Below are 26,431 nucleotides of genomic sequence, written 5' to 3' on the forward strand. Positions count from 1 at the left end.
AACTGACTAAAACAAGGGATTGGTTGATAGGACACATGCTGAGACATCAAGGGATTACCAGTTTAGTGGTGGATGGAACTGTGTGTGTGTGTGTGTGTGTGTGTGTGTGTGTGTGGGGGGGGGGGGGGGGGGGGGGGTAAACATTGTGGTAGATGACCAAGAGATGAATACAGTAAGCAGATTCAAAAGGATTTAGGTTGCAGAGGGAAGAGACTTCCACAGGATTGAATGGCATGGAGAGCTGCTTCAAACCAGTCTATGGACTAAAGACAACAACAACAAATATTTGTACTTGATAATGAGAGTAAATTCCCAATATGTGCCTTATTATGCATGAAAAAACATAACTGGTTCAGCATTTCATTACTTAAACTATTAATGACACAGTTACAGGCTTCCTAAAATAATAATAATAATAATATATATCATCATCATCCTAACTTCTACCACACTGACAATGGATTTCATGGATACCTATCTTTTGTAAAAAGCAGGTGATCTTTCACAGTTCTCCTAAGAGCTGGCAGTGGGCGAAGATTATATTCACTGTACAAGAGTGATGCATCCAACACGAGCGATACACCCACCTTCTAAGGCCCAATTTACTAAGGAGTTGGAAAAGGATAAATATATCCTTTTTCTTGTATATCACAGTTCAAAGATTGTGACATGGTGCCTTTTGCAAGCCGACATATTCAGATCTGTACAGTTATCAACACCCTACACAGAAGAATGGTGTGCTGAAAACATTTGTACAAAAGGTGCATGTTACTGCTGTAAAGAACCACACACAAGAAGAACTTTAATATCTCAAAAAAGTTTTTGAAGATATGGAATCTGTACAAGGCTTTGCAAATCCAACCCAAGGCTCATGTCACACCTAAAGAAGCTGATGGGGAAGGATCAAATTCATTGTCTTCATACGACCTGTAGAGAATTTTTCTTCAACAATCGGTCATATCCTACGTAAATACAAAGCCGAGTTTATTTTTCTGTCAACAACAAAGACAGCCATGCTCATTGGCTCTGTATACAATGACCTGATTTTACGGAAGGCAGGTATGAATATGATTACCATCAATGTGGACATACCTTAGATACAGGTCAAGAACATGGCACAAAACATCAACACTACATCTGCCTGCTACAGTCTGATAAATTTATTGTGTCGAGCACTGTATGCTGGCAAGCCACAGAATGGACTGTAAAAATATCCAGATTTTAACATAAATTTCGCTCTTCTAGAATTCGTTTTTCAGGGATTCTTTTGAAACATGTTTGATAAATGATTCAATTGACTGTGATGATGGTTTTAATCTCGACAAAATGAGGAATTCAGCACTGATGATGCCCAACTCTCAGAGAACAGTGCAATGTTTGTGTAAACAAGTTAAGTCCTCCAGTCATGGCTTTGAACACCGAATAATTTTATATAAACTCAATGAAAATTAAACCTGGGTTAATTTCTGTATACAGGCACTAAGTACTCCAATACTTAGACTTTTACATGAAACAGAAATGCAAACAAATAAAGCAAGCAGATTTTAAATTCTGTTTATGATAAACAAATTTAAACCTGGAAGTTCAATTATCTTCTTACAAACTTTCTCACTTTTAATATGTCTGGACACATGGAACTTTTGTATTATGAACTGGAACAGACACTATAACATTTATTTACTATGTAACATAGATAATTAACTGTGAAAACCAGATTAAAAACTTGATTTTATGACAGCACAAAATTACTGTTTGTTAATTATACTGATAACATGGAAGCAATATAAATTGTGTGTTCATCAGAAAATTTATTTCCATTATTATATTTGAAGAAGTGTCTTCCAGCAGTTACATTTATAAATTAACAATTTCATGCTGGAGTCTACCAAAAAGACAGCCACCCTGTATCTTCAATTTGAAATGTGTACAATAGGTACAACTGAACAAAAACATTATCCACATTTGATGAAGCTGCTCAATGCTAGTGGTTTCAAACAAAATCTTTATCACCATAACCATGGATAGAAAAGCTCTGCTACATACAGCATTCTATTCAACACATTGTTTAAAAAATAATTATCATAAAAATGTATGCACTAGTATTGTCACCTGTTCAGTGGGAGAAGTACGTAGAGTACTACCGTCAGTAGCAGCAGTGGACCCTTCATCATCTGATCCACCAGCAGATGCTGTAGTATCCGAATAATGACCAGCCTCCTGATGAGTTCCTTGGGCTAAACTAGGATCCATTCCCTATGAATATGGAGAACAATTTTAATATTAAGTTCTACTTCAAAATAATACTACTGACATGAAAAGTGCACTTTTAAATTTAATATGATAATGGAAATTTGAAAGTCAAGAAAACATTGCATGAAGAAATCTGGGACTGTTGTCTTGATTGTTCTTACCATTCACACAAACCAAGACTGAACAAAAGTTTAATACAAAATCTAAAATAATCTGCTTCTTTGTGTCCCTAAAGACTTCTCAATGTTTTCAGTCCACAGTGAGTGTTTGCCTTTAGTCACACCATACTTTACATTGAATTGGCAAAATACATATCATACAATGAGTGCAGTTCCATGAGAAATAGAAATAAATAATAATAATAATAATAATAATTTTTCATGCACTTTAATTCTGGAAGAAAGGATCAAGATTACGCCTATATTTTTAGCATATTTGTGTCTCATCGTTTAGTATCATTATCATGGTATGAACTGCTGTTTATTATGAATGCCTTTTTTAAAAATTTTATCAGTCATGGAAATTAGCAATTAAAACGAAGTTTAAAGATATGAAACACAATCTCCCATTCAATTAGAGAACAAAGTATTTTTTTGAAAGTGAACAACAGTCACCATGCAAGGATTATTCAGGCATCAACTTGACAATGATAGTGCAAATCACTAAAGGTAAAAGACGAAAAGTTAAAAAGTTCACATTAAATAGTTGACTGAATAAACCTTTTATAGGTGCCTCCATACGTATACCACCATGCCACCATCAACATACAAATGGAACGCTACTCATTCTTCCAATTCTTTAAGGACCAAATTATGATGCATATCTAACCACTGTTGAAGTAATGTACACTTTTTCTGTTTTAATATCACAAAAACTGATTTAATGGGGCACACAACAGGCCATAAACTTAATGAAGGAACCATTCATACATCATACTTTCTTTTTGAACCCTAAACACAACACTGGAAAGTTGACTTCTCTGATACCTCGGGATATTATGCCCATTTTGATAAAGCACATCCTTTAGCACTGCCTAGCAATATGTGCATTACAAAGCAGTTCCCCACATCCAAGAAAATAAATACTTCAATTGCTGCAGACAAATTCAAGTACACCTTTGAAACAGTGGATTAGTGGCTTAGTAGAATTGATCAGAAATAAAAAAAACACATACATTAAATACAGACCTGTAAACTGAGTGCTATTGCCAGTTCAACTAATGTTTCATCATCAGTGTCAGGAGGTATGTCCATCAAAGCTGGGAAGTTACCGGCAGCATTCAACAGGGTTTCTACTGACCCATCACTTATTGAGCTTGAACTAGCACTATAACCTGCTGAAAGAAAAAGTACAAGTCTTACCTTAAATGGTACACAATTTCCACAATGTCACTGCTACTACAATTTTTCTAATAAAGAGCATCAATGTTTCACACAAGACCTGTTGTTAACAGTACTGTGTGTGTTTCCTCAGCTCCTCTTCCAACACTGGTTTACAAAAGTGATGAATATTTAAGGTCTAATCTTTGGTAATGAAAGGCTCTCCCTCTTGATGGGCAGCGAGTTACCTTAAGTTCAGGCCAGGAAGGTTACAGGAGCGATGGATGTGCTGCGAGAATAGCTCCCATCTGTGCTGCTCAGGAAAGCTGGTGGTGGTGGGGAGGATCCTGATGGCACTGATTGTGAAGCAGCCATTGAAATCTTGCATGTTGTGTTCTGTTGCATGTTGTGCCACTGAGTGGTCTACCTTGTTTCTGACAACAGTTTGGTAGTGGCCACTCATTCTAGTTGACAGCCAGTTGGTTGTCATGCCAGTGTAAAATGTTGTGCAGTGGTTGCTGCAGAGCTGGTATATAACATGGCCACTTTCACAGGAGATCTCTAATGGAGTAGGATAAGCCAGTGACAGGACTGGAGTAGGTGGTGCTGGGTGGGTGGATTGGGCAGGTCTTGCATCTGGGTCTTTCACAAGGGTATGATCTCTGTGGCAGGGGATTGGGGGTGGGAGTGGCAAAGAGGTGGACTAGGATGTTGTGGAGATTGGGTGGTTGGCATAACATCACTTTGGAAGGGTCAGAAGTATCTTGGGTAGGATGTCTCTCATTTCAGGTCATGATGATAGATAATCAAAGTCCTGACGGAGGACATGGTTCAGTCATTCCAGTCCCCGATGGTACTGGGTAAAGAGGGGGCACTTCTTTGTGGACGGTTCTTGGGATCACTGTGATGATCAGGTGTGTGAGAGGATATGGCACGGGAGATCTGTCTGTGAATTAGATCATATTGCCTGTCTGTGAAGGCCTTTGTGACTCCTTTGGTATACTAGGCAAGGGAGTTCTCATCACTGCTGATGTGTCTATCATGGGTGGCCAGGTTGTACGAGAGGGATTTTTTGGTATGGAAGGGGTGGCAGCTGTCAATGTACAAGTACTGTTGGTGACTGGTGGGTTTGATGTGGACCGAGGTATGGACAGAGGCATGTGAGAGGAGGAGATCGACATCTAGGAAGGTGGCACGAGGGTGTAGGAGGACAAGGTGAAGTGGATGGGAGAGAAGGTGTCAAAACTGTGGAGGAATGACGATAAGGTGTCCTGGCCTTGGGTCCAGATTATAAAACGGTCATCAACAAACCTGAACCAGAGTGTGTTTCCTCTAGGTGGCCTCTGAAGAGGATTGCCTAGAAGGGTGCCACGTGCGTGCCCCTGCCTTTGCCATGAATTTGTTTGTTTGCTTTCCTTTCAAGTGTGAAGTAGTTATGGATTAAGATGTAGTTGATTACGTGTACAAGGAATGAAGTTGCGAGTTTGGAATCTGCAGGACGTCAGGAGAGGCAGTGTTCAATTGCGGCAAGGTCATAGGCATGAGGGATGTTGGTGTATAGGGAGGTTGCATCAACAGTGACTAGTAGGGATCCTGGAGGTAAGGATGTGGAGATGGTGGAGAGCCATGCAGGAATGATTGGTATTAACGTGGGAGGCTTGGTTTTGGACAATTGGTTGGAAATGTTGATCAACAAGGACTTAGATTCTTATGGTGGGGGCACTGTAACCAATCACAATGGGACACCCAGAATTGTTAGGTTTGTGGATTTTGGGGAGCACGTAGAAGGTGGGTCTGCGAGCTGTTGTTAGTGTGAGTAGAGAGAAGGATTCACAGAAGAGGTTCTAGGAAGGTCTTAAGGATTTCAGCAAGATTGAAGGTTATGTTGCACTTCTGGGATGGAGTCACTTTGGCAGAGCTTGTAGGTGGAGGTGTCGGACTACTGGCGGAGGCTCTCTGCCAGGTAGTCGCTCTGGTTCATGACAAAAGTGGTGGAACCTTTATCTGCTGGGAGGATGATCAGGACCGGATCCATTTTTTGGTTGTGTAGGGCAGTCCTTTCTTCTATTAAAAGGTGGTTGTTCTTAGGGAGGGACATGGGGAAGGATGATGAGATCGGGCTGGAAGTTAGGAACTCATGGAAGGTGACCAGGGGATTGTTAGGTGGGAGTGTAGGGGGGTCATAGTTGGATGGTGGTAAAAATTGAGACAGGCAGGGGTTTGATGGTGGGATTGGATTGGCTTTGGTTAGAGGGGTTGGTGGCAAAGAAGTGTTTCCTCTGAAGGGAGCGGGAGAAGGAGAATATGTCTTTCACAGGTCCAACATTGTTAAATCTGGGAGCAGGGCTCAATGTGAGGTCTTTGGATAGGACTGAAATTTTTGTGAGGCTAAGGATTTTGGTGGAAGGTTAACACCAGAGTTCTGGGATTGTTTAAGCTCTGGATTTCATGGAGTGTTGGTAGGGGTTTATGGAGGATGTGGTAGGTTGGAAATATCAGCTAGGCAGAGTATATAAGGGATTGAAAAGGAAGAACACTATGGGTAGGATGGGGGTTGGACAGTGGTGCCCCAAGGTGGGAGTACAATGTCAGCAAGTTGGATAATTTGTGGAGCTGGTGTTTGGAATGTTGTTCTATGTGATGGAGTGTCTGGATTTCAATTTGGGTGATGAGGTGTAGGTAGTGGGGATTGTGCAAAAACAGTATTTTCCAGATGCGGTGGAGGTGGGTCAAGGATCCTGTGCTATGGAGATGAGTGTTTGTAGAACCAGGTTTGTGTGGGAAAGGGACTGGCAGAATCAGAAAAGTTGGAGATCATTGTGGAAGGTGGGGTGGGATCCAGAAATACAAGCTTCAAAAAGGAAGTGCATTCTGAAAGCTAGCCAAGCACTGTACCTTTTGTTTGTGTACCTATCAGTGATTTAGCATTTCTGCCTTTTGGCGAGTCATCTTCTTTATTCCTAAATAATTCAAAAGTTTTAGTATGTTACAATTTTATTGGCTACCAACTCAAAGATGCATTTACTGCAAAAAGATTTGCATCTGCCACAAACTTTAATGAAAGAAGAAGAAATGCCAGCAAAAAGAAACAGAGATGCAAAGTCTAATTACTTTGTAACTGAAACCGATAAAGTGCCTGTGCAGAACAGCAAAACCTGAGGCGTTACATAAGGTGAAATGAGATGTATCATATCACTTCTTTCATCTGCTGCAATGTTTGTTCATGTGAAAAATGCTCGCGCAAGGGGTGGGGGCACCCGATAAGTTGTGTGCAGGAAGGGAGTGGTTCCTCAAAGTCAGCTGTCGACAATCTCTCGCACATCTGCTCAGCTCCCGAATTCAACACAGGGTAGAAAGAGGTTGTGGTCAGAGGCTTAAAGCCATTTCATAGATAAAAACCCTAAAATGCAGATGCTGTGAACTGGGGCCCAATGTCGGAAACCAGGGTTTAAGGTGCCTCCTGACAGAGGGCACGGATAGTAGATACTGTGGTGGTGGTAGCCATTCATGCCACATATGGAAAGTTAGAGAGGGCATCAACAACTAGCAACAACATTGCTCCCCAGGATGGTCCAGCCAAATCAAAATGCACTCTTTGCCACAGGTGGTCAGGTAGCGGCTAAGGGTTTAATTGCTGTGATGGGGCTGGCTGACTATGGGTACAGGCCTGATAGTTCTCGATGGTGTATTCTATGGTGGCATCAACACCAGGCCAATATACTTTATGCTGCACTATTACCTTCATTCTCCACATTCGCTGACGTGCAGTGTGGAGTACTTTGGTTATGCAGGGGCAGAGAATGGGAGGAACTACCACCCGGCATTCAGAATCAGCTGTAGCTAACAAAATGACACCCCAAGTGATATTAAGCCTGTGCCATAATGACAATTAGATGCACCACTCCTTCTCAGTGCCCTTAGGCAGATGCTCTGGTCAACCCCGCTGTGTCGCAGACAACATCCTGAGGAGCAGAGGATCATGGCCTGTTTCTGCTGCTACTTCACACACTATAACCAGGAATTCATCGAGGATATATCAGTGACTTGCATGCAAGGCAAAAAACAGCACTTTGAGACTATCAAAGTTTGCATTTGGAATGCATGGCAAGCAGGAAAGGGCATATGCATATCAGTGCTGTGTGGCGGGCCGATAACGGATGTCATAGGTATAGTTACTCAGTAACAATTCCCAGCCTTGCATTTGCTACACTGACTTAGAGGGAGGTGTTGAATGAGGGCCAAATAGCAAAGCAAGGGGCATGTGACTGGTGATCAGTTGAAACATAGTACCACAGAGATACACTTGAGACTTCTCGACACTGTATGTGATAGCCAATGCCTCTTTCTCAGTTTGTGAATAATTCCTCTGAACTAGCAGGACTGACTGGATGGTCTCAGGATATTGTATTTATCGGCACACTTGCATAAGTGAATGGGCCCATGCGATATGTCTGCACCTGCAGTGGAACCCCTCGTGGCAACAAGCTACGATCTGAGTACGAATCAATAGTCGATCTGGGTAGGGAACCTGAATCACTGTTGGGAACGAAAACCGGAATGTGTGTTCAAGGATAAAAACACAAAACTTGTTTTCTTTAAGTCCTAATTGTCAAGAAAAATACAGTGGTTGCTTTTTTCACTAAATGAGAAGTGTTGACATATGTCGTATTTAAATCTCATTTGAAAGTGAAATGCATGCTCGCTCTATATTGGAAAGTGATTCATCTAATATTGAGACCAAACTGTTGGATCATTCATTGCACAATATTACTCAAAACTGGTACTGACAACTTAGCTGCAGTAGACTTAGCATGGTTTTGAGACTGCTCTCTGTAGACCTGAGTGTGCACAAAATAATTTTGACCCATCTTCAAAAGTGGATGCTCAGCTGAGAAAGTGAAAGCCAAAGAAAGTTAATAGTGAGGAAAGCTATACTGAGTGTGATGAAAATTATTTTGGGAGTAAATGAAATAAATAGTGCTGTATTGTAAGAACCAAAGTGAAGCCTCCAGGGCATGTTGGTAGTCATGCCTGGGTAGCATAGCTTGGAACAGCACTGCCCACAAAACTCCAGGTTATCGGATTTGAACCCTAGCCTGATCCACAATTTTAGTCTGCCAGAAATACGTTTACTCCCACTATTATACAGTTAACAGTTTCCTTTATACCCCATCCCTCTCTCTTACAACCCAACAATATTTTCTTACACAAATGTTGACAAAAACAAATCCCAGTAAGTATATTTAAAATATTTTTACACACAAAAATGTACTAGTCCTTCTTCTTTATTGATCTGATATTCACCACCCCTTTTCCATCCAGTAGTCTTGTTTCGGTGGTTATCTTGGTGTGTGTGTGTGTGTGTGTGTGTGTGTGTGTGTGTGTGTGTGTGTGTGTGTGTGTCTATATATAATTATCTTTCAGCACTGTTTCACTGGAGAGCGTATCATAAAATCTCTCTATTTGAGTACAAAGAAGTTCTAAACAATATGTTCTCTGCAAAACTATTAAGTAACATTTTAACAGGTGGATTTGAGGGCAAGCATATCTAGTGCATCAAGGAATCTAAAGAGTGTGAGAGAACCTTTTTGTCAATATGAATAATAAAAAAAATCTGAGTGCACGACTTCAAAGAATTGAGTGAAATGCAGGAAAATGCAAAATATAGGAAACAACTTTTTAAGCAATGAGCATTATGTGCAAGATCCCCCTTGCATTTTTGTAGTTTATGTATGATACATGTGCATGATAGGCATTAAAATACTCATCAGGGACTTTTTTATTATCATCCAGTAAAGGTTATCTGAATTTTGTGTTATGTTTAGCCACTGAAAAAAGTGGAAGTGGCTATCTGTTTGGGACACACAAATGTTCAACTTAATTTCACTCATCATAATCAATGTTTTTAGAAAGCCTGCAGTCGTGTCATTCATTATTTAAATGATCACACAATGCACCAGTTACATATTTTTCATGTTTAGTGTGACATATATAAAGAATTTATTCTCACTGTCAAGCACAAATATTTACACAAGTATTTTTTGTGATGTTTGCAGATGTGCTGTTCTGCTTCTCGTGCACTGCAGCAGTCATCAATTTGAGGTTATACAGTACTATGCCTCCTCCATTATGCAGAAAACCACACATATACAAACCATCACTCATGTTATTTGTGTGCGAACAATTCACAAAAAATACTTACATAAATATTTGCATCTGACTACGAGAATAAATTCTCAAAACCTGTTTTGCTAAGCATGAAAAAATATGTAACTTGTGCAGTGCTTCATTATTTAAACCAGAAACACTTGAGGAATGCAAGAAACACAAAAGTGGCAAAACACCATGTGAAATATGCATTTGAGAAATCATAACGATCATACAGTTGCATATGCAGAGTAAAAGCAGTTGAAAATGGTTGTGATCAGTCACAATACCATTACTCGAACAAACCTAGCTACTCCTATCAGCCACCAAGGTGAGTAGAACTTTGAAGTGGCAGGAGGTAATGAACTGGTTTGAATCTTACCTATTCAGATCTGCTGAGCAGAGTGTCATGGTGTCTAAACTTAACTGTGTAACATTTGTAAACAGTACTTGAAGGCCAATGCCATGATAGCATCATTTTTCTCCACAGACATTGTTTCTTAAAGCATGAATCATGGGAAAGTTATAAATTTGTTAACACAAAATCAAGTGTGAATTAACATTGTAAACATTTGATGGGAGAGATACAAAAGTAAAAAAAATGGTAGAAACGTAAAAGAGGGTTTATACTGTATATGTAAAATAATTTCACCATGCAGGTACTAAACAAGTTTATTTATCAGACTCTTCTTGAATTGAAAATGGAGCTATAATGCTCCAAAACCTCCCTGCAAAATATATATATTTACTAACTGCATTGTGGCTCCACCCCCCCCACCCCCCTTTTTTATACAAGGAATCTGCCGTAAGTTGTGAAAAGCCTTAAAATATGGATACCTCTATAAGGAAAGAAAACTAACACAGTAGTTTCAAACAATGAGACGATACACCACATCAGGGAATAAAGTTACCACAATAGCAAAAGCAGGTGTTTTCAGAAGACATATATCATGACACAAGCAAAAAGTGCCACAGATTCAGACACATTTGACACAGTAGACAACACTCTTCAGTGATATGTTACACCAATGACTGTGACAACAGTACTGAACACTATTTTCTTCTCAAGTATAAATTTTTTAAAAATGCACATCATAGCTTGGATGTTAAACCATTAATAATTAAATGTTATGAAGACAACTGGAAGGAGGCACCTAATACCACTAACTACACCACATACAACAATTTCATTTTTCCAAGGAAAGATAAAAATGCTGATGATGGGTATGCCAATTGTGCGTTTGACTGACCAACACAATATCGCCTCACAGGGGAGGTCTCTCTCTCTCTCTCTCTCTCTCTCTCTCTCTCTCTCTCTCTCTCTCTCTCTCTCTCTCCCCCACCCCACCCCCCTTCCCCAGCACAAAGGATTTGTGCAAAAACTAGCAAAGTTTTAATTCTCTTTCACGTGTCAATGATACAGTGCTTCTACTATTAGGTGAGGGTCCCTTTCACCCTATATCAACTGAGATGAAAATAAGCAAAGCAAAGCAGTGGAACTATTTATTTTGGTGCGATTCATCTACATGGATAGAAACATGTACAGCAGGTTCACCAAAAGTGCAGTATGATGACATTCACTTCAGAAGGAATGGAGACCTAAATTACTTCTGAATCGATAGTTTTTGAACGAAATATTATCCACAGATGAGCAATTTCAGTGGAATATGAGTGAATTTAAAGACAACAAAGCAGGACTATGTAAGAAATGAATTATTAACTAACACTACTGATAAGTATCAAATTACTGTGAAATGTATGGGATCATGAAATGACTTTCATTTGGAAAGAAAGGGGTAAAAGGGGTAATAACATTTAGGGCTTTCAATACAAATTAACACAGCAAACAAATTCAAGACTTAACTTCACAACGGAACTGCTGTGTAATAATCTTTGATAGTAAACAGTGTCATTAATTAAAGATGTGTTTGTCAGCACATTGTAAAATATCTGTATCAAATTTTCTATGTATTTTGGGGAAAAAACTGTTATAAATCTTATAAAAAGTTCCTCTGATTTTTTCTTTGTGGTTAAAGAAGTTAGAAAGAAAATGTTGTCACTAATTGCCTCGTGTTTCACTGCATCATGAAAATTACGATACAACACGAAAAAAAAGTATATTAATTTTCTTTGATGACCTATAATTTTAAAGAACAAGAAAGTATATTTCAAAGACTATCCCACAGTTGAAGACAACTTACACTTTGTGTTCTGCCACGCAGCAGGTCTTGTCATGGGATAAGCCTTGTCAGAGAGGTCCACAACATGAATAACATGGCATGGTAATAAAATAATCTAGATACAGCACTCACTCGGTTCGGGAGCCAAGCTGACAGTCGGTTCTGGAGGCTCTATAGCCTCGGCCTGCTCCTGCTGTGTGCGTTCTTGTGACTGTACAGATCCTGGCGACTTTTCATATGTAACTTCTGTGACAGTGAGACCACCTGCAATGGAAGAAGTATATGTTATGACCTTGTATGACAATGGGAAGACATGGAAAAAATAAAAACAACAGTAGACTCAACTCCCCAGTAATTATTAACAAATGAACACAGTAACTATTACAAAATTTATTCGACAAAAATGTTGGATCATCCACAAATAATCAAAAGTTCCTAGCATTGCGAATATAACAAATCAAGTATACAACTTGTTAAACATAAACATATATAAAATTATTCCCTATCCCCAATAACTGGCACTATGTACTGTGATTATGATATGAGTTACTTTATGGGTTATTCTACAAGAGTAGATATATGAGCAGATGCTGACCATAATCAAGTATAGACGTTAGTGTAGAAATAATAAATGACTGATTCTTTAAAGAATTGAGCTCCCATGTATAAAACAGATTCAAATGTCAGTTTTGCTTGAAGATTTTTGGAAGTCACTAAGTGCTCTCATTATGGAACACCAGAGGAATATAGACTGAGCAATTTGGGCTCCATTATAAGGAAAAGCAAATTTTTCTTGCATTTTAATGTTTATGAATTCATATCTCCTGAACTATGTGTTGTACAATGGTATAATTTTGCAGGTACATTCAGTTTTGTTTGTGGGTACTGTCTGCAAACTGTGTTGCAAGAAGTCAGTAGTAAAGAAAAGTAATAAATTAAAACGTCATGTCTGATCCTGAAGTTTTACTGTATGAACAGCAAAAATGAAGTAGTAATAACTTTTTTCCTCTCATCGTGTGTGTGTGTGTGTGTGTGTGTGTGTGTGTGTGTGTGTGTGTGTGTGTGTGTAGCTTGTAAGAAATTGCTAAGTGCTCTCATTCTAAAATACTAAATGACTGAAGTCCAGGTATTTGCATACCATGAATTATGCTGCCTGAAGACATATACTTACTGTATTAAGCTTTTAACCTAGCATTATACCTCTTAATGTGTAGATTTGACTGCATTTTAAATTTTTAATACACTCAATAATTATGCAAAATATTGAAAATTAAATTTCTGTCTCTGGAAGCCATTACATATGCAACCTGCAACTGCTACTGGGTTCTGAGACAGTTTCTTAATGATACGGATACTAACACAAATACGAAAACACTCCTATGTAGAACATAACTCATTTTCAGAAGATATATAACTACTTAACATGTAGCACTCCCTCTCTTCTTCTAAATGCTGTGACGGAACTACAATGGAATGTACTTTGAGGTGACAAAAGTCATCGAATATCGACATGTATACACAAAGATGGTGGTATTGTCAAGTACACAAGATATAAAAGGGCAGTGCATTGATGGAGTTGTCATTTGTATTCGGTGAGTCATGTGAAAAGGTTTCCCATGTGACTATAGCCACACAGTGGGAATTAACAGACATTGAATGTGGAATGGTAGTTGGAGTTAGATGCATGGAACATTCCATTTTGGAAATTGTTAGGGAATTCAATATTTCAAGGTCTACATAGTCAACAGTGTGCTAAGAATACCAAATTTGGGCATTACCTCTCACTGTGGACAATGCAGTGGCCAACGGCCTTCACGTAATGACAGAAAGCAGCTGTGTTTACATACAGCTGTCAGTGCAAACAGACAAGCAACACTGAATGAAACAACTGCAGAAATCAATGAGGGACAACAGCGCAACATCGCCTGCAGTGTCTCTCCTGGACTCTAGACTATCGGTTGGACGCCATGTGACTGGAAAACAATAGCCTAGTCAGACAAATCCAGATTTCAGTTGGTGACAGCTGATGGATGGGTTTGAGTGGGGCACAGGCCCCACAAAGCCATGGACCCAAGTTGTCAACAAGGCACTGTGCAAGCTGGTGATGGCTCCATAATGGTGTAGGCTGTGTTTACATGGAATGTACTGGGTCCGCTGGTTCAGCTGAACCAGTTATTGACTGAAAATGGTTATGTTTGTCTACTTGGAGACCATTAGCAATCATTCATAGACCTCACATTCCCAAACATGTCACTGGGCCACAATTGTTCACAACCGGTTTGTAGACTAAGCCAAGTCATGTTGCTGCACTACACCCATCAAAAGGACGTCCAATACTATGTTAGGAAATATCCTATTACTTTTGCTACCTCAGTGTACACACAGGTGAGGTGAGCAATGGGGGAGAATTAGGATACATGAGCAAGAACAGCTTCCACAAGTGTATTTAAGGGTATTGCAGGTTGGTAATATGGTGGCGCGCGCGCACGCGCGTGTGTGTGTGTGTGTGTGTGTGTGTGTGTGTGTGTGTGTGTATGTGTATGAACACACTCACGGGCTACAATTACTTTTAAAGTGCCCTTGTATCTTAAAGGATAGGTTACACCAGTGATAAGTTCGGAACTGTATGCAATATGTAAATACATAGGATAGGTCTCGTGGTTTGTTCTTACACATAGGTACAGTCTGGGATCGCAACAGGCATAACAATGGACAAGGATACTTTGTAAATTGGTAGAAGTGGAAAGATACTTTGGAGTGAATAGAAACAATTTCGATCAGGATGTCTAGGCATTGTAAAAGATAGTTCTCTTTTTCATGGGGTATTGGGATTTAAATGTTCCCACCCAGAATAGTAATCTGTAATGATGAAGGTGGACCTGGTTAGAGGGTTAGTGGGAGTATTTATATTGTATAAGGGGTGATTGAAAAGGGTTTGTTTGAGGGTGTTGCTGCAGCATAGATTCAACATAGCATGACTCAGATGCAGGTATATAAGCACCAACATGTAGTGGAGGGATTAGTGTTGCATTTATGTCTTCCTGATGTGCATGTGGTAATGTGGAAAAGCGATTCCACATAAAACACCAGTTGATGTGGGAGGCTAGCCTCATCCAGTAACGAAATGCAAAACTTATGTCAACTCCAGTGGGAGACACTCATACATCTGCCCTGTAGTCTTGATCTCTTTCCATGTGATCCTTTCTATGTGATACCTTCAGTCCCTTACAAAAGGCCTTTGAAGGGTTGACAATTCCTGTCAAATGAGGATGTGTAGCAAGCAGCTGCAACTTCTTCACACGGCAGGACATTGTGTTTTACCAAACAGATATATTCAACCTGGTACGGAGGTGGGATGCCTGCCTCACTGGCATACTGACTCTGGACTGTGAATCCTTTGAATGGATACTTTTTGTTCGCCCCTTATAGGATGACATGGCACAGAAGCAGCTTTTGTGAGCCATATTTGTAAGGCAGTTCCTGCTCATAAACATCTCTGAAAGATTTTCAAGTAAACTTGTAAATTTTTAATATGCAAAAGGTGATAAACTACTTTTAGTGGTAGGTTGATGAATGACAGACATTTTAAATAAGTTATGATACGGATTGTGGATATAGTCTATTGAGGTAGCTTAGAATGCAAAATCGAACCAAATTAAATAGATCGGACTGATAATAAGGTTTTGGTGAAATAAGGATAGTATGTCTTAATCATTAGCCCACAATTTTTACAGCAGCTTATGAGGAAAGATGTAATAGGTTTGGCTCCTTGCAGCCAATTCATCGAAGGTGACTTGTCAATGATCAGGGAAATCCTTTCAGTGGAAGCCACAAAAAGTTGTCTTCGATGCCTATGTTTGTTGATACTGAGAAGTACACAAATGGTATGTGTACCAGAGAGGGGAAATGGGGATATGGCAAGGGAGAGAGGGTTTCAAAAAAGAATATAGACTCAGCTGAAAGGTTTTGATATGGACTGAATACACAGTGACGAACAAACTTCTAATATGCTTTAAGTTTGCACGTAGTGCACTGGGAAAACTTGATAATATCCTCAGCCCAGGTTTTACTGCTGCTTATTGCTCCCTGAATTTTCTGAAGTTAAATAATTGTGGACGTCATTCTGTTCAAAATACCTCATTACGCTTGAGCTCAGAATATGTTCCAAGATTCTGCAACAAATCAATGTCAAGGATACTGGACGATAATTTTATGGATCACTTTTACTACCCTTCTTGTAGATAGGTGTGACCTGTGCCTTTTTCCAAGAAGTGGGCACATTTTTTTGTCTGAGGGATCTATGATAGATTATAGTTAGAAGAGGGGCTAACTCAGCCGCAAATTCAGTATAGAATCCGACAGGGATTCTGTAAGGCCCTGGTGCTTGGTTCAATTTTAAAGATTTCAGCTGTTTTTTCAACACCACTGACACTAATACTTTTTTCATTCCTCTTTTCAAGGCAATGAGAATTAAACTGGGGCAATTCCTCTGGATTTTTCTTTGTAAAGGATCATTTGGAATTGGAGTTAATCTTTTCAGCTTTTGCTTTGCTGCCCTCAACTTCAGTTCCTGTTTTAACCACTAGGAACTGGACACTGACTTTGGACCACTAAGAGCCTCTACATACAACCAGAATTTCTCTGGGTTCTGTGAAAGATCACTTGACAATATTCTGCTATGGTAGTTATTGAAGGCACCATGCATTGCTCTCTTGACAGCCAAACGCATTTCAGTCAGCATCTGTACCTATAGCCCTACACTTTGTTTTATACCTATTATGCAGTAATCTCTCTTTCTTTAGAAGTTTCTCTACGGTAACTATATACCACAGGGGTTCCCTCCCATTATGAACTGTTCTACTGGGTACATATCTATTCAAGGCACGGTCAACTATTCTTTCAAACTTGAGCCATAGATCCTCTGCATGCTCTTGCCCTATGCTTAAAGTTTCAAGTTCCTCATTGAAATATGCCACTACTGATTTTTTATCTAGTTTATTGAATATGTATATCTTTAATCTTGTTTTAGTTGTCCTTTGTACTATGGTAATCATTGTTGCCACAACCTTGTTATAGTCACTGATACCAGTCTCGATGTGGACATCCTCGAAGAGGTCAGGTCTACTTGTTGCCATTATCTTCAATATACTTCCATCATGAGTGGGGTTCCTAACCATCTGTTCCAGTTAGTTTTCGGAGAAGGCATCCAGTAAAGTTTAACAGCATGTCTTATCATGCCCACCTCTAAAAAACTGTAATTTTCTCCAGATAATTGTTGGATGATTAAACTCTCCAATTGATGATTATAGTATGACTGGGGAACTTACATACAAAGTGACCTGAGGTTATCTCTAAAGTGTTTGGTTACATCATCAGGAGATGAGTCTGGCAGGTGATAGAAGGGTCCAATCATCATTTTATGCCCACTCGAGATACTGGGTCTTGTGCAACCACCTCACATGCAGCTTGAATTTCTGCCTCGGTGGATTTGAGTTTCTTGTCTACTGCAACAAATAACCACCTCCATCTCCCATTTGCCCGTCCTTACAATACACACCTAAATTTTCCCACAAATACCACTGCTATCAATTTCAGGTTTCAATCAGCTTTCTATACCTAGTGTTATTTGAGCTTCACTGCTTTTCATGTGTGATTTAAACTCAGGCACTTTATTGCAAATGCTTATGCAGTTTACCATTCAGATTTTACTACTCTTACTTGTGGGAGGCAGTTCTTTCCATCTTACACTGATACTTCTGGGTTTCCTACACCTAACATTGTCCGAATTGGATGGGCAGTTGCCTAATCTAAAAAACCATTGTGTGGACCCCACACACAGTCAGCTATCTCAGTAGCAGGCTCTGATGAGTAGTGCACACCTGACCCATTTAGGGGACCCTACAGTTCTCAACCCTATGGCACAAGTCTGGGAAGTCGCCACCTAGCTTGTCACAGAACTTTCGAAGTATATCACTGAGTCCTTCCACTTGACTCAGAACCAAAGGGCCACAATCAGTTCCGAGGACAATGGTGCAAATTGTGGGCTTCCTTGAAACTTCTTGTGCAAGGCTGGTCTTTTCAACCTTCTCTGCCATTCACTGGAATGACCCAAGACTGACCTCCGAGCCAAATGACGGGCATAAGTTGTTCCAATGTGCACCACAATCTGGAGTTGGTAGCACCCTGTTGCCTCGATGGCTGCTGGAATAGCCTCTTCAGCATGCTGAATGATGGCCCCAAGCACACATATTGAGTGCAAATGGTGTCCTTTCCCGTCCCTTGCTGCCATTTAACTAAGGGGTACCATCATTTGCCATACATCTGAACTGCCAACGATTAATAGAGCCCTACCCTTTTGCGTTTGCCTTCTGAAACCAGACAAAACAGGTTTCCCCAAAACAGGTGAAGTGAGTCCTGCTAGCTCAGCTTCAGTTTCAGTGAAAGACAGCACCTCAAACTTGTTGGTTAATTGAAGTAAATACACAAAATGAGATTTCTTTTAAGGCAACACAGAAACCTATGGTAAAAACTACTTGTCACCTAAAACGTTTTGAGGTTAATTGTAGCTGTTAGTTAACTTGAAAACAATGTTAATTTATGATAAATACAGGTAATATATAGGGCTACTCCTCTTTAAGGGAACTTGATGCAACACAATACATAGCTAGAAAATCTGTTATAGTAACTAAATCACAGAAGCTGATTAGCTACCAATTCCTCATAGATTATGGAAGGGATAATAGTAGCTTCCGAGAAGTCTCAAAAATGCATGTTTATTTACACTGATACAATCATAATGTGTATACGTAGTCAAGGGGGGAAAATGAAATTTTCACCAATTTCCTGGTTAAAAATACACCATTCTGTGTTAAGTGAGAGTATACCTTCCATTGGAACTGCAAATCTTACCAATCCTTTGAATGGTTAAGGTTTTATACACCGGGTTGGAACTTCCCAGCACTTTAGAAAATGAAGCCTGGCAAAAACAAGTACACTGTATATTTTCATATCACAAAAATATAAATCCGAATTCCACTAAACACAGCACATTAGTTTCTGAAGCCAGAATGAGATTTTCATTCTGCAGCGGAGTGTGCGCGGATATGAAACTTACTGGCAGATTAAAACTGTGTGCCCGACCGAGACTCGAACTCGGGACTTTTGCCTTTCGCGGGCAAGTGCTCTACCAACTGAGCTATCGAAGCACGACTCACGCCCGGTACTCATAGCTTTACTTCTGCCAGTACCTCGTCTCCTACCTTCCAAACTTTACAGAAGCTCTCCTGCGAACCTTGCAGAACTAGCACTCCTGAAAGAAAGGAGTGAAAATCTCATTCTGGAAACATCCCCCAGGCTGTGGCTAAGCCATGTCTCTGCAATATCCTTTCTTTCAGGCAACACTAAGCAGAAAGTTGAGCAATGAAGAGACCACAGAAGGAGTAGATGGAAGGTGGAACAGGTTTGAAAAAGCCATTAAGGATGCTGCAGAGGAAATAATAGGCATAAGAAGGAACAGAAGAACCCAGGAGTGGTTTGATGAAGATTGCAGGTCAGCAATAGAGGAAAAGAACAGGGCAAGAACAAAAATGCTACAGAGAGAAACCAGAAATAATGTGGAACAATATAGAGAATTAAGGAGAAGAGCTAACAGACTGTGCAAGAGAAAGAAAAGAGAGTGGAATAAGAAGAAATTTCAAGAACTAGAAGAACTAAAGGAACAGAGTGAAATAAGAAAGTTCTATCATGCCATAGGCAAAATGAAGAATAGATTCCAACCAAAAACAATGGCCTGTTCCAGTAAAGATGGGAAAATGATAAGGGAGGAAGAACAGATAGTGGGAAGATGGGCAGAATATTTCAAAGATACACTAAGCACCAGCCTAGAAGATGAAGAGACAGCTGCACAGGAGGGAAGAGTGGAGCTGGAAGTAGACAATGAAACCAATGAGGCAAGAAAACCAACACTACAAGAGGTCTCCCAGGCTGTGCACAAGTCAAAAAACAATCGAGCCCCTGGGGAAGACAGCATAATTGCTGAATTAATAAAAACTGGTGGTGAGGCTGTAATAAAGGAACTGCACACATTAATATCAGATATATGGGAAACAGAAACTATGCCAGATAATTGGAAAATTGGAATAATAGTCCCCATTTATAAGAAAGGGGACAGAACAGCGTGTGAAAACTATAGAGGTGTAACACTCCTAAGTACAGCTTATAAGATCTTCACAAGTATATTAAACGAAAGGATACGGAAGTGTGCAGAAGGCATACTAGGGGAATATCAGTGTGGCTTTCGACCGGGCAGAGGAACAACTGATCAAATATTTGTGATAAGGCAAATGATGGAAAAGTTCTATGAATATGATATAGATCTGCATGTCTTATTCATCGATTTCAAACAAGCCTTTGACAGCATAATTCGGCAAGAACTATACAGAGTACTGAAAGAAGTTGGTATATGTGCTAAATTAATAAGACTAATCAGAATGACAATGACAGAGACAAGAGCAAAAGTAAAGGTCCTTAGCAGAACAAGTGAGAGCTTTGACTTTAATAAAGGTGTGAAGCAAGGGGATAGCCTCTCCACTGTCCTATTCAACATTGCCCTGCATAGTGCAGTAAATAAAATCAACAAAAGAGGCACCATATTTATGAAAACTAGCCAGATATGTGCATACGCTGATGACATTGCTATAGTAGGAAGAAATACCAATACACTCCTAGAAACATACCGGGCAATGGAAACAGAAGCCTTAAAAATTGGCCTCATAGTAAATGTAAACAAAACAAAATATATGGTAATGTCACAATCTGAGGCCAGAAGAACCCCTAAAAACCTAAACATCAATGGGAAATGCTTCAATGGAGTGTCCTCTTTTAACTATTTGCGAGCCCTAATAACAAATGATAACAGTATTGGAAAGGCTATAAGGGAAAGAATACAAGCAGGAAACAGAGCTTACTTTGCAAATATGCAGCTTTTCAAAAGTAGCCTTGTTACAAGAAAAACTAAATTGCTAATATATAATTCCCTAGTCCGCCCAGTTATCACATACGGCTCAGAGGTATGGACATTGACAGAACACGATAAAAATGCTCTAAGAAGCATTGAGCGGAAAATACTACGCAAAATCTATGGGCCAATAAGGGAGGAAGAAGGCTAGAGAATACGCTACAATGCTGAATTACAGGAGTTAATACAAGGCAGGGACATAGTAAAATTTGTTAAATCACAGCGAATACGATGGCTAGGACACTTGGAGAGAATGGCAGAGGATAGAATTCCAAAGAAAATGATGAAAGGTATGATCCATTCAGTTAGGCGAAAAGGGAGACCTAGAAGAAGATGGATCGATGAGGTAATAATGGATATCAGCAATATGGGAGTCCGGGGGTGGAAAAGAGCAGCAAATAACCGAGAAGTGTGGAGGAAGATTGTTGAAGAAGCCAAGGCTCACCAAGGGCTGTAGAGCTACTGAAGAAGAAGATGCAAATGCTGCAGTCAACACAACACCACACGCAGCTGTTTTAGAGTAGTACCATGACCAGGAAGCATACACTGTGGACCAATGGCCATAATTTGACCAACCAGCCAAATGGAGACCTACAAAGAGGTCCATTTAAACTCTATCAGGTGCTGATAAAACTGTCTCATGTTAGTATGTGGCATCTCTGTCCTCCGAAGTGATCATTCAACATCTAACATGTTTGCAAACCTCACATACCCTACCAGGACTGGCAACAACCCCAAACACAAAATGACACTAATGCACTCCAGTGCCTAACCTACCTGTCATCAGAGACAATTGCAACTCTAAATCATTTATGTACCTGTTACATTGACATCTGACCGTATCTTCTGAGTGCTTCACTTTTTTTTTGCCAGGAAATGTACTAGAATTTTTCTGAAACAGTCAATCCCAAAAGAGTACAAATATAAGTTAAACATACCTGGTGTGCTACAAACTGGTGGTGTTGCTACAGCACCTCGCTGTCTCTGAACTCTTGGTCTTAAGACTCTAAGTAATGCCTGTTTTGCACTGAAGCTCACTAGCACATCCTCACACAGCAAAAGTTGTAAGTAGAGTGCTGCAGCAGTTGGGAGTGTATTTTCAGGATCAGAAATTGTGAATGCATGAATAATTTCCACAACAGCCTGTACAGTTGCTTCTATCTGTGTTAATCCTGGAAGAAATATGAAAAACAAACAAAAATGTAATTTCAACTGCTAATTTGCTCAATGTAAATAAAGGTATCAATTCACAAGATAAGGTAGGGGACACACTTCATAGTGACAAGTTGTAAACAGTAATTGAAGCTGCTCAGAAGAAAATAAAACATTCAAACACTAAACCTAGCATACAACCTATTTGCACATTTTCTTTATCTCTTGGCTTCCTTCAATAGGTACAAGTTCGGAGACTTAGGACATATGACGTACCTGTGCAATCAACTGTACATCGTATCAATGACAGCTAGGAGAATAGTAAGGATGAATAACTCGAATACAGAAAAAGTAATATACAAGGCACATCTGCAACTCATTCTTGAGTACTATACATACTTTGAGCCTTATTTTGTCAAAATTATGTCATTGTAATAATTCAATGAATTGTAATGGGGCTAATGGTCAGTGTAAGAATGTTAAATGTTTCTCACTACAAGAGTATATACAGAACACATTCACCTTCTGCCCGCAACCACATCAGAATAGAAAACAAATTCATAACATTTCTTATTCCTCCTTCAGTACATTGAAGTTAGTTTTAAATGACATCAATAGCCATGTTCTTCAACACAGATAACTTTATCAGTTGCATTATGTGACAAACACTTGATAACGACTTGCTGAAGGAACTGTGTACCATTTTGCTGAAATGAAAACAGACTGCCCTTGATCATACAACTCATTCATGATATTGCCAGTTATGTAAAGGAAAAGTACAGCTGGTATCAACTGGATGTTTATTCTGAATGTCACAGCACTTTACTAGGCATATTACTGGAAGTGGCATTGCCCAGATGGACTCTGTCCTGAGCACTTGCTAATTCATTCCAATTTAACAAGGATTCCAAACCATGGAGCAACTTTCTGTTTGTACACATTCAACATCCTGCCAGAGACAAGTGTCAATTTAAACCTTTGACTGCTGCGGACAAGTTAACTCGTCATGGTCCACTGCTCCCTACATGCCAGGGATGTATTTAAATGCAGCCTCCGGGTTTTCCTTAAGAGCTACTGATGTGTATACATGTCCCGTTACATTCATGCTCTCACTACTATGGATGAGATACTTACATATCTTGGTGAATAAAAAAGTTTCGAGTATTTATCATACAACATACGAGCTTCTTTACAGGCTATCATTTGCATAAAACGTTTCACACATTTAAGAAATATGACTGCTTGACCTTGATTCCCGATGCACACGGACAGAATATATAAACCAGTATCTCGAGAACAAAATGAAATAACACTGTGCTCTCATAAAAAGTCTACACAGTGCATTCTTCCTTTGCAAACTCTTTAAAATTTTGTGCAATGCTTTAATTAATTGGATGCAGCACAGTAACAATGCCGAATAATTAAAACAAATTCAGTCCTTCACTAAGCAAAGGTGTCAGACTGTAAAATGAGCAAAAATCAAATTTTTTCGTCCAAACAGCCGGAATGCCATCTCTCAAGAAGGGTAGCAGCATTAGGTGAGCAGTAACAGCAACAACAAAGCTGTGCACAGTATAAAATGCAGAGTGTACATCTCTAACAGTCAAATGGTTCATTAGGAAAAAATTCTAGGACTTGGCATGCAAATAAAACATGAAATAAATGCTTCTCAGAATGTTTTGGTTTTGTCCTAAAAGTGTTTCCCCATCTACTACAAAGCTGTCCAGCATTTTTGTTTTTGAAAGAAAGTGAGAGAGACAGAAATGCTCCACTAGACTTCAGACAGGCTGTTATGTGAAAGAGTTATTCTAAACATGTGTGTTATCTGACTGAAAATAAATGTTTTAATCACTGCTAATGAACTGCAAATTTCATTAATATTGCACTGACTGGCTTTTATGCTTTATTTACACCTTTTTTGGTAGATTACTGTGAAGTGCTTTCTTAAGCCCTGTTGCTTTCCAGTTAAGTACCACTCTTCCAACTGGATCATCAAAGTGAAGCCATACATACAGGCACTTAGAATAACTTCTCATGCCTTTGAGGTCAGGCTTCATCATCTGAAATTCTTAGCAGTGATTTTTCAGCCTCACTGGACACCTGTTTGGCACTTGTAAGTCCGAAAGCAAGCCTGCTGTCTCATTATCATCCCCTCCTCTTCTAATGTTCATTTCCAGAAAGCTACTGAATTACTTCCACTGAAAGGTATCATACAATTTCCAGCATACATGTTTTGATATGCGAGATAGTGAAGAAAGAAATGTAATTTGCTAATGCAAGTTACTATCATCACATTGTGATGCATAGCAAACCAAAATTTAAAAACAACCTGAAATCTGATAAATTTCTGGAAAGGCTGACTACTTATGAGTACATTGGTTCTAAAGATGGACACCACACTAGATGTTTGTATTGAGCTTCTTTCATGACCACTCCACAACCAGACGCAGTTTGGGGTTCAGTATCTCATACACAGTAACTAGTAGAGCTTAAGCAGCCAGTGGTGCTATTCTGCTCATCTGATTTTTATTTTTTTGTCTGCATCAAAGATGCTGAAATCCAAGATGAGTGGTGGATAGCTGTATGGCATTGTTAAATAATTTAGCAGTGACTGCATTCAGGGTGATGGATTTGTTGTGAGATGCAATATTTGTAATGTCTAAATCATAACAAATAAAAATCAAAAACAAAATTATGTTCAGCAGCATGTAAAAGGCACAAAGCATGAGAAGAATATGGTAATAACACATTGAAATAGCAGTTTATTAGTGAGGCAAGGTATCTTCAGGTTAAAAAGGTATAAATGACTTTTCTAAATATACAACACAGCAGCATCATTTGCAGCATGTGGTATCTGCCTATTCAAGCTCAAAAATCCCATTATGAAATATCTGGATCAGTATACTGGCAAGTTTGTTCCTGATGAGTGTACTTTAGGACAGTATCTTCACTGTCCATATGAACAAAAAAGTATCGCAAATCGTAAGAAGAACAGCTAATGATCCAGTTAATTCATTCTAGATGAAACTACCAACAGGAAGAACAAATATGTATTGAATATTTTAGCAGGAGCCCTAAATAGAGAATAAGTTAATTTCATACCTTCATTTACCCAGTTTCTTGTGAATGCAAACACTTTGAGGATGCAATGTTTCAATAATGCACATTTTGTGCTGTGGCCTGGTGGAGCAAAATAGTATTCTGTCCTGGATAGTGCTTTAAGATCAAGCTTTCTTATCTGCATTTTCAAATCTCAAGCCTATGATATGTAACTGCAAACACTCGAGTTTGGTGGCCATTAAAAGAGAAACACCAATATATGAATGAATTTGTATCTTGTGTTAAGAAAATCTTTAAAAGAGCTTCTGCCAGAACATGAAAGGACATACAAATTATAGGACTTTCTTAGCCACCTTCTCCCACCATCACTAGAAGAGGCACTGGGTTGCTAGCCTTCATCTATAACAATTTTCAGGTATATCTTTTTCCATCATATTTTTGCACCTATCAATCCTAGGTATAGTAATGACTAGAGACCGGATTATATGCATCGTAAAAACTTTAAAATGTGCATGAAAAATGCATGGTTCAAATGGCTTTGAGCACTATGGGACTTAACATCTGAGATCATCAGTCCCCTAGAACTTAGAACTACTTAAAACTAACTAACCTACGGACATCACACACATCCTTGCCTGAGGCAGGATTTGAACCTGCGACTGTAGCGCCTAGAACTGCTTGGCCACTCCTGCCGGCCAAAAATGCACGAAAAGTGTCAAAATATGCACGAAAAATACTTAACAGATGCATGAAAAGTGCCGAAATATGCAAGATCAAGTAATAAAGAAACATGGTAGTCACTGCATGCATTATATCTCAAATTCAAACCTGTGCATATCAATTACAAGGAAGAGCACCGGCCACGCAAAAAATCAGTACATTTAGAACTACTATCATTTTCTGAATACTTTCTGGTAGAGTTTAGGAAAGGGGCTTTTCTGGGATTATTTTCTAAAAATCTGCAAAATGGGGACGCATGCCATGTTTCAAGAATTGTTCCTTCTTTGCTATTGTTGTTGGTAACAAGCAGATGCGATGCGAGATAGTCGCAGCATAAGAATCGATATGTACAGGACCAAATTGAAGATATATCGCATGCAGGGGGGCACGCACTAAAACAGCACAATATTTTATTTAAAAAACAACACACGATCATTAATTTTTGGAATAGTATTAACTTTTAATTAATACTATTGGACCAAAGCATCATCTACAGTTTATTTTGCATTTTTCTACCACCGTAAACAAACTACCAAGTACTGTTACAAATGTTCGGTAGTAACATTGTGACTTTGATCAATCAAAAC

At 39.3% G+C, this 26,431-nt stretch overlaps 1 protein-coding gene across 1 annotated transcript in view; it reads right to left on the minus strand.

Annotated features, from left to right (window-relative positions):
* Positions 1-26,431, minus strand: part of LOC124556456 (protein purity of essence) — a 443,522-nt gene that overhangs the window by 149,963 nt on the left and 267,128 nt on the right. Inside the window, exons 46-49 of the mRNA XM_047130407.1 lie at positions 21,851-22,084; positions 12,029-12,160; positions 3,438-3,586; positions 2,110-2,253 (exon numbers count right to left, since the gene is read on the minus strand). Of these exons, the coding sequence (XP_046986363.1) occupies positions 2,110-2,253; positions 3,438-3,586; positions 12,029-12,160; positions 21,851-22,084 (659 nt within the window). The remainder of the gene's footprint in view (positions 1-2,109; positions 2,254-3,437; positions 3,587-12,028; positions 12,161-21,850; positions 22,085-26,431) is intronic.

The sequence above is a fragment of the Schistocerca americana genome, chromosome X (genome assembly GCF_021461395.2).
Source record: "Schistocerca americana isolate TAMUIC-IGC-003095 chromosome X, iqSchAmer2.1, whole genome shotgun sequence".
NCBI lineage: Eukaryota > Metazoa > Arthropoda > Insecta > Orthoptera > Acrididae > Schistocerca > Schistocerca americana.